This window comes from Mustela nigripes, chromosome 14, assembly GCF_022355385.1.
Source record: "Mustela nigripes isolate SB6536 chromosome 14, MUSNIG.SB6536, whole genome shotgun sequence".
Lineage (NCBI taxonomy): Eukaryota > Metazoa > Chordata > Mammalia > Carnivora > Mustelidae > Mustela > Mustela nigripes.
This window is the reverse complement of record NC_081570.1, coordinates 18,045,882-18,055,170: the sequence shown is the minus strand read 5'-3', so window position 1 is coordinate 18,055,170 and position 9,289 is coordinate 18,045,882. Positions and strand designations below refer to the sequence as shown.

Sequence of the window (9,289 nt, the reverse complement as noted above, 5' to 3'; positions counted from 1 at the left end):
GGAGAGCCCAGGCACACTCAGCTAATACAGAGAACTCCGAGGAGATTAAAGTGGGCAAGTGAGCAAAGAGCCTTGAACGCCAAGCTCAGGGCTCAGAACCTGAGCTCCACAGCGGGCTCCTTGGCACAGACGGCCCTGCTGCCAGCTTTCATGAGGGAGGCCTCCGCGGGCAGGCCGCACTGGGGTGATGCCACTTCGAGTGCTTCCCTTTGTGTTTAATTCCAGCTGCTGTGAAATCCCCCCGAAGTGCCACACATGTGGACTGTTCCCTGGCAGCAGTGGTGGCGGACCGTGGCCGGGTGTCAGCCGCAGCCCCGGGGCGGAGGGCATGGCGGGGAGCCCTACCACCCGCTGGTGGGTCTGGTGAGGGCCCTAGGGGCTCCCAGCCCGCCCAGGCCAACCCTGGCCTTAATTAAAAATGAGTCTCCTTTACAGGATCCAAACCACCGCCCAGCCACCCCCTCCGCCTGCTTTCAGTTCTGCTCCTGGGCCGCGTGCTGAGGCCACAAATAAAAGCCATCACTTTTTTTTCCCCTTCTCTTTCTTTCTTTCCTTCTCTCTCTCTTTTCATTTTTTCCAAAAAGAGAGAGAGACAGCTACAGAATCTTCTAAGAGGCCGTGACATCACAGCCCAGGTGACCCCAGCCCAGCCAATGGGCCAAGGCCGCGAGCTGGCTTCTTGCATCCTGTGAGCTGAGGTTGGGTTGACACTGTGAAGGCCTAGTCCCTCAACCACAGAACCACAGGGCCAGGCCCTCAGCCGCCTTCAGGGCCCTGCGCGGGAGCTGGTTGGCTCCTGATCCTCCCCACCCCCAGGCCGCCCTCGCACCCACTGGAGCCCGGGCTCTGTCAGGGGCGAGCCTCATTCATTCATTCCCCGTGGCGCTGATGCTGGGCCTGGCTCTGCTCTCGCTGCCCAGCGAGCTCCTCCGCCCTGGCTGCCGAAGGCTCCTTCCCGCCATCTAATGATACACTCTGCATACACTTCTGTTGAAAATTTGTGGCTAGACATTCCTGTGGGACTGGGAATCCAAATTCTTGGGTACAAACAGAAACTTACTTTTCTTGGGGATTTTTTTTTCCCTCTCTCTCTCTTGCTCACACACACACTCTCGCGTTCTTTCCTTTTTTCTTTTTCGTAGCAATAGGGGAAAAAAAGAGACAAAACAAAACAAAAAAAAAACAAACAAAAAGCGACACCACTACCCCCCCCCTTTTATTTTCAAAAAGTAACAAGGAAAAAATAAAACAACAGCCAACCAAGTCAATCCCAAGCCAACCCCCGGAAGGTCTGATTTCTCGCCTTCCTCAGAGAGGGGCATGGCATCGAACAGCATCTTCGATTCCTTCCCGACCTACTCGCCAACCTTCATCCGCGGTGAGTAACGATTGCCCAGGGCCCTGGGCTGATCCTTTTGGGTGGGGAGCTGTGGCCAGTCCGGGACCGACCACCCAGGCTGCCTTCAAGTGCACGGCCTGCTTACCTATGTCGGCTGACTCCTGAAAGCCTGAGGTGGGAAGAGGGGGTTGGTGGCCTCCGTGGTCTCCTGGAGTGGACTTTTGTGGGACTTTTATCCTCAGCTGGTGGGGACAGTAAGTGGTGGGGGAAATGGACGCCGCAAGACCTCAGCGGCCAACCTCGAAGGGTCCTGAGGTGGTGAGGACATGGAAGGTGTTCCCGTGACCTGAGGCTTCCTGCCTCACTGACGGGGCTCCGGGACCCTGCAGCCCCAGCCCGTGGCCCACCCCGGGGAGCTCGGACCCTCCACCTGAGCTCAGGCAGACGCATTCTCCGGGGCACACTCAGGTCTCCTAGAGCCAGGCCAGCTTCTGTCAAGAGCCATGAATCTGGAGATCTTTCTGAGGATCTCTCCCAGGCTTTCCAAGTCATCCTGGGTGGTGAGAAGCAGAGGGAGGAGAAGGAGGCTACAGGCATTTGTGGAGAACTTGCATAGCTCTGGGATGCAAGAAACTGGCTGAGCGTCGGGGAAGCAGGCCTGGGGAAGGTTTACAGACTCCGCCGCAGGGGAGAAGAAAGTGTTTCTAGGTGGCTCTTGCCTCTATTCATGGCCTAAAGTGACCCAGAGTTTTGGGCTCTGTCCTTCAAAATGGATAGGGTTCCAGGATCCCCTACTTGGAAGCTCTGATGGAAGCTCCATTCCCGGGGGGAGACTTTTCCTGCCTCTGCCTGGCTCTTAGGGCTGATGAGCCCTGACCTCAGACATCCGCCGGCTACTGTCCTCCCCATCGTCCCCCAGCAGGAGTCCAGATGAGGCTGTGACACCTGAGATGGGGGTCCAGAGGCCCTGAGCTTGAGTCCCCAGGTCTTGACTACCTTGCTCAATGGCCTTAGGCAAGGAAGGTGACCTGTCATGGTCCCAAATGGAGAAGCTCTGGCTGTGGCATTCTGATCGTCTGAGGCTGGGGTTGGGCTGGGGATGAGGTAGTGCCTCGGGATTGTACACGGAGACAGGCTCTCCTCTAGAATAGAGGGGCTGAATGTATCTAAAACTCCAAGGGCTGGGGGGTTCGGGGGGGCACTTTGTTGCATTTCTTCAGCTGAGGTGGTCAGCTGAGAGACAGAAGATGGTCTGACTATCTGTCTGCCTTTTTGCCTGTCGGTCTGTCCTGCTGCCGGCTAACAGTGTGACTCAGAGCTAGTCCCTGGGAGGCCAGCTCTGGGCAGGGGCAGAGGCACATTTGGGCTCTTATTGTTTAAAGATTTCTTCAAGGGCTTATCTGAGGTGGGACCCTTTCCTCCTCTCTGGAGAGAAGCTGAGGCAGGCTGTACGGCTGCAGATGGGGACTGGGGCTGGGGGGCGAAGTGGGGGGCTGCCGTCCCTGAGGCGGATGCACTCCCGCCAAACCTGGTTGTGGCTGGTGACAGGCAACAGCCTCAGGTCTGGGAGCTGACAGCCGTGGCTCCTTCCTTCAAGCTGCTCCTATTATAACGCTATTCCCTTTGTAGTCCCCAGAGCTAATTAAAGGCAGTCTGTGGCAAGAAAATAAGAGTTTATAAAAACCATTTGCTGGGTCTTTGTAATCTGTGTTTCTCCCTCCATGAGCAAGATGGAGAAATGTAGGGTTTAAAACAAAGGAATCTGGGGAGACTGGACTAAGGGAGCTGCCTCCTAAGATGGGTTCCTAAGGCCATGGAGAGGGCAGAGAGCAGCTCGGAGGGCAAGCGAGAGGAGAGCTGGTGGCGCCCAGAGACAAGAGGCTGCTGGGCACAGCAGGCTGATTCCTGGTGGGCAGGGACATAGATGTGCTCTGTAAGCTGGGGTCCATGTGGACAGTTCCAGGTCTGGGGTCTGAGGCATTGGTCCACACTGGCTAGCCCCGTCTCTCCTTCCCAGCTCCATTCCCCACATCCTGCTTACAGCATGATTACTTGGGTGATCTGTCCCCCAAGAGTCACAGGGCTCCCGCTGCCGAATCTGTCCCCAGAGAGAGCTAACCTCTGGGTGGTAAAATGCTGGGCTCCACACTGAGCCACGCTGGGTCGTTAACTCGTTCTGAGCCACAGATCTTTCTGAAAACTATAGAGGCCTTCTCAGAGTCACACTTTTTAAGGGCATGAAACCAAATCCGAAGGACTGTGCAGGGGACCAGATCTGTGGAAATACGGTTATCAAGCTGTAAAAAAAAGTAAGTGATGAGGCTGGGACCTCGTGCCTCTGTCGTGACACACGGAGCGCAGAGAGCTCAGGAGCTCTAGCAACAGCCACCGCACAGCGGTGACAAGCGAAAATGGCATTTCCAGATCCTCCGCCGCAGCTCTCACGACACGGAAGAACATCTGTGATTTCCACTGGGGACAAAATCATTGGGGAAGGAGACGCTGCATTTCGTTGGAGGTTTGCGACAGGAAAGCTGTCCCGCGTTCCCACCCCAGCACGCAGACATCCTGAATTCCCTGTGAGCAGGACCTCCAGGCCTAGCCCCTCAGCAGGAGGGCGGCAGGGGGCAGGGGTCATCCTCGGGACCCCAAACTCATGGTCCTAGGGAGAAGAGGACTAGGAAGAGGGCGGAGGCCGTGAAGTAGAGGGGGAGGGGGAAAGAGGACAAGATGCAACCCAGGAAGCTGGCAGCCTGACAGTAGAGTTGCAGGCACCACAATGGAAGGAGAGAGAGGGCACAGGGACCTCCTGGGGCACCCCTAGGCCCCCAGTAGTTCTCCATTCTTCCCCCTCTTCCTTTGCTGGGACTAGCCCCTGACAAAGGGTTTTTATTCCTTTTTTTTTTTTTTTTTTTTGAGAAATGGAGATGCTGATGGCTCTGACTCAAACGTACTGCATGATTACGGGCAAGTCCCTTCCTCTCTTTGGGCCTCAGTTTCCCCATCTGATAAACACGGGCAATGGCCCTGGGGATGACCAAGGGCCCACCCGCAGCTCCGTGGAAGGCCGGCACCCTTGTCCTAAACTGCCCATGAGGCCCTTCTCTGGGGTGTCCCCCTCGCAGCACACCCCTTAACCACACCCATGCAGGCAAGAGCTCTCCCCACTGGGGTACCCTTCTGGGGAGGAAACTGGAGGAAACGGGTCTGAACTGCAACATGTAGCATTTAGGAGAACCAAGGGAGGCAAAGGTTTCCACGTATCCAGTAATTACACAAAAACTCCTCAGGGAGTGGAGCACGGGGATTCGAGTTCTGGCTCCAGAATCTGATTCTGCCCCTTGCTAATTGGGTAGCCTGGGGCAAGTCATTTCACCTCTCTCTACCTGTTTTCCCATAAATAAAATGGGGATTATGATCATACCGAACTCAAGGGGCTCTGGAGAGAATTCAGTGAGCAGGGTGCCCGGCCCAGAGGACATCGCAAATAAACACCCTCATTCTTACAATTTCCGTGAGGCTGGCCTTGTGCTGGGATCTCAGATATGAGGGTGACTGGGTCAGGCTCTCTGCCCTTAAAGAGCTCAAAGTCAGGTGTGGAAAGAGATGAGGAAACTGAAAATTGTGCTGGGGTGTGATCGATATTATGAGGAGGGAAGAATGGGGGGTCTAGCAGTTCAACGAAGGGGACTAGACTAGCCCACCCGGGGATAGGAAGAACAATTGCCTTGGGGAAGTGACATTCGGGCTGGTCTTGGTTAGGTGGAGAAGTGACAGAGGGGGGAAGGAATGCCAGGAGAGAGAACAGCCTGGGGTAAAGGTGTGGAGGCGGGAATGAGATGACTCTGGGCACCCCCAGGGTGGCTGGAGCCCGTGGAAGTGGACGGACAGCCGGTGTGTTGGGTCACCGGTCCCGCCAAGATCCTCTCAGCAGTGGTTGGGTAGTCGGCTGGCAGCTCCTCCTGTTAAGATGCCTGGGAGAGACGGAAAATGGCCTCTCAGGCATGAGACAGACCTGGGTAGAGGCAGGGGGTGAGCAAAATGGCACTGGACAGCTCTAGCCCCCATGGTCTGACTCAGAGGTCACCGGACAGGGAGGAAACTGTCCAGACTAAGGAGGTCAGTCACTATCCTTTCCTAAGCCAACAACAGGGGACTCTTGGTTTTTGCCCTGAAAGTCCCAGACCCCAGGTACCACAGGATAGTAGGTCACCCTGAGTGGTGTGCCCATGGCAGCCTCACCCTCCTCTGCCAACTCTGGGAGATGAGCGGACTGACCAGACAGACCGCCAGCCACCCCACGCCCACTATGGTGCTTACCTGACGCCACGTCTGCTGGGCCCCTTTGACGGGGGCTCCCGAGGCCGTCCTGCACACCCCCCGTCTCCCCAGACCACCCTGTCTGTCCAAAGTGCCCCCCAGGGAGACATTCCTGGGAGTCCCCCACCGGCCACAGGGTTTGGGCGGACATGAACCAGCCCCACACAGTGGGACTGTGTGTCCGGGCCTTACCCACACCCACGATGGCAGCTGGCGGCCCCCAGCGGCCCCACTGGTCACATAGAGGGCCCATTGACGCCTGGGCCTTGAGGCTTGAGGTGGCCGCATCAAAGCTGAGGCTTACTTGGTTGCCTGAGGCAGTGGGGGAGGTTACGGAGGGGAGGGGAGCTGGGAGAAGAATGCCCCTGAGCAATAGGGCCTGAAAGCCTGACCTTCCAGAAGGCTCTGAGAGGCAGAGGGGAGCAGCAGCCTCTGATCCCAGCCTTGCTTCTGAGCCAGTCCGGACTGCTCAGTAGGAGGGGAAACTGAGGCCTGGCCTCAGAGTTTGGCTGGGGGCAGGGGAGGGCCAGGCGGCAGAAACACCAGGCGTTATTCCTGTCTCCTGGAAATGCCTTATCTGCAGGCCCCTCCTCAATTCCGCCACCCAGAGTGTGCCCTCTTGGTAGCTGAGGAGTCTCATCCCATCTTCAAAACTGAGCTCAAACACCCCCTCTGCCAGGAATGTTCCCCAGGACCACCTGCCACCACCAAGGGGTCCTGGCCTCCTCCAAGCTCTCAGTCCCAGGGCCAGCCTTGGTGCCCACCTAATTCCCCGTATCCCGCCTTACTTGGTGGAAGTATGAGGAGGGAGGAAGGAAGGAAGGAAGAGCTTTAGCCCCCAGTGGAGCCTGGGCCCTCTGTCATTGGCCTTGAAGTAGCCCCTCCCTAAGGCAGCCCCCAACCCGCCCTGTGCAAGGGACGGGCACGGATGACTCTAGGAACTGTGGGCCTGGGGTAGGAGTGAGACCCGGTCGTACCTTGAGAAGTCACAAGAACCAGAAACAGTGAGCCTATGCAGGAAAATATTGGACCGGGCAGATGGAGAGGGCCACCTCCTCACTAAATAGATGGGGAGACGGAGGTCCGAAGAGGAGTCTGGTCTTGTGTCAGGTTCAATCCAGCGGCAAGAAACCAAGTTTTCTTGTCTACCCAGCGACAACCTTCCACCTGGCCCACAGTGTAGGAGTCAGGATGACCAAGTCAGAGCTGTTTAGCAGGCAACATGTTAATTCACCTCTCTGAGCTCAGTTTCCGCCTCTGTGCAATAGGGCTGGGAGCACGGACCTCCAAGGGAGCTTTCCCTTAGTGAATAGGACCTGCCCTGGAGCCCCGTGCGTGGGCCAGCAGGCAGCAAGGGCTCACTGTCTTGTCTCTGGCTGGGCTGGAGCCACGCTCTGCATCTGCAGTTTCATCACATGCCATGGCAGATGTTCCCACGTCTGGTTTTCTCAGGGCCGGAGAGGGGTAAGCATGGAGGAGACTGTAGAGAGACTGTGGGGCCCCTTGTCAAGGGCTCTCTGGGAGGGTAGTAGAGAAGAGGGTGTTCTTTGAGGACAAGGCAACATAAAATGTGGTTACAAGCCCAGGCTGTAGCCGGGCACTGCCACTTCCCCGCTGTGTGGCCTTAGACAAAGCACTTCACCTCACTGAGCTCAGTTTCCTCATCTTTAAAATGGGGAGAACAAACAGTAGCCAATTCAAAGCTTGTTGGGTGGATTCAAAGAGAATTTATATTATGTGCTTAATGGGGGTCTGGTGCAGAGCCAAGCCGTCCATAAATGCTGGGGACTGTGGCTACTTAATGTCCCCTCCCCTGTGTCCTGGGCAGGAGCCTGTCTGACTCTGAGCGGGATAGGGAAAGTGAGACAGCTGCCTGTCTTCTCTCAAGGCCCAGCTTACTGGCCGCCCCCCTGGGGTGCCTCCCTGGGTCCTTCCCCTGTCCCCTCCAGGCCTTGGGAATGCCCTGCCCCACCGTCACTCACCGTCACCGCCCCCGCCTTGTATGTGTCAAGAAGGACCACCCAGGGGTTTTTTTTTTTTGCTAAATGGGTAGAGGAAAGGGAGGATGAATGGGCAAGCGACTGAATGAACCAGGACTGACCAGCCTGGGAGGTTTCCAGCAGGGCCCCTCACTTCCCCCTTTGCCGGCTGGCTCATTCTTTGAAACGCTTGTTGGTGGGAGCCCGAGTGCTCCCGTCCAATCGGCACCGCAGGCATGAAGGTTTAGGTTCCTCTTTGGGGTTTTCTTTTGCGTCTGGGAAGTGTTTTTGGCAAAAGGTTCAGACTTACATGTGGGCGGAAAGGGTGGATGCCCATAACTTACGATTTGCAGGGGTGACCAAAATCGCCCCCCCCAAACGTCCTTCACTCTGTGACCTGGTGACCACAATTTCACAGGGAGCACTTGGCTACTCTAGGGCGCCCATCTGGGTCCCTGTAGTCATGATATTTTGGCACCAGTGGGTCTGCTGGTCTGCTCACCTTTTTTTTTTTTTTTCCAAGTTTTTAATTATTTAGATAATCTCTGCACCCAACATGGGGCTCGAACTCATGACCCTGAGATCAAGAGTCTCACGCTCCACGGCCTGAGCCAGCCAGGCGCTCACCTTAGTTGAGATGAGAGAGGCGGTTGGGTGCAGAGCTAGCAGAAGGTATTAAGGGAAGGGGAAACTCGGAGCCCTCATATGGAAAACAGGGTGAAATGTAGTTGCGGGGAGGAGAGGAAAGATCCATTTTGGTCATGTTGCTGCCTGAAACTTAATTTGCCTGGGCACCAAAATCCCCCCAGTCCCAGAAAGTGCCCCCCATGCTGAGAATTTCCCTGCAGTCCCCCATCAGTGGACCTGAGTCCTGGTCCCTGCCCATGGAGGAAGGGGGTTGTTGCAAAGCCCCTGCCAGGGTTCTGCACACCCTCCTATTTTAGGTAGATCTATCTGATCCAGAAAGGTTGGAGTGAGGAGCCCCATGTTAGGAGTGGTAGGGGGCCCAGAGGTCCTCTATGGAGCAGCCATTACCTTCCCAAGAGGAGAGGAAGCCAGCTCTGAGTGCAAGGCAGCTTTAGAAAAAAGACTGGAAGGAAAATACTCAAACGTTGTAGTTAATGGTACATGGTGCAATCATGGCAGGGAGCTTTTGTCCCTAATTATTTGGTGATTGGTGTTTTCTAAATCTTTAAACACTGAACTGCCAGCCCAGGACCTGCTGGTTACCCCTCTTCTCTCTTCCTCTTGCCAAATCACTGTTCTGTCATCTTCCCCCTGGGCCTACCTCTTTAGGATGTAGAGGAAGGGTCTGCCCTGGGCTGGGCAGAACCATGTACACAGCAGGTACTCAGAAATGCGTGTGGCTTACATTGTGATCCTAATCTGGAGACAGTATTCTTGGCATGCCCAGGACTTGGAACGTGATAAGGTACAGTTGGCACCACTGATTTTCCAATGGATATTTATTGAGCATCAACTGTATGCATGCCATACAATGTTCTGGTAACTGGGGATACAGGAGCAAATGAAAGGCAAAGATCACTAACCCCAGCCCACCCCACCCCCCACCACCACCAGAGCCAAAGTTCTAGTGATAGGTGGAAAGAGTTTGCCTCTGGAAAATGCCCCAGGGAGATAGGCCAGCATC

General features: G+C 55.9%; 1 protein-coding gene across 1 annotated transcript in view; it reads left to right on the top strand.

Moving 5' to 3' along the window:
* Nucleotides 1–1,191: 1,191 nt before the first annotated feature.
* RUNX3 (RUNX family transcription factor 3) overlaps nucleotides 1,192–9,289 on the top strand; it is a 43,572-nt gene continuing 35,474 nt past the window's right edge. The window contains exon 1 of the mRNA XM_059376350.1: nucleotides 1,192–1,378. Within this exon, the coding sequence (XP_059232333.1) occupies nucleotides 1,321–1,378 (58 nt within the window). The 5' untranslated portion in view covers nucleotides 1,192–1,320. The remainder of the gene's footprint in view (nucleotides 1,379–9,289) is intronic.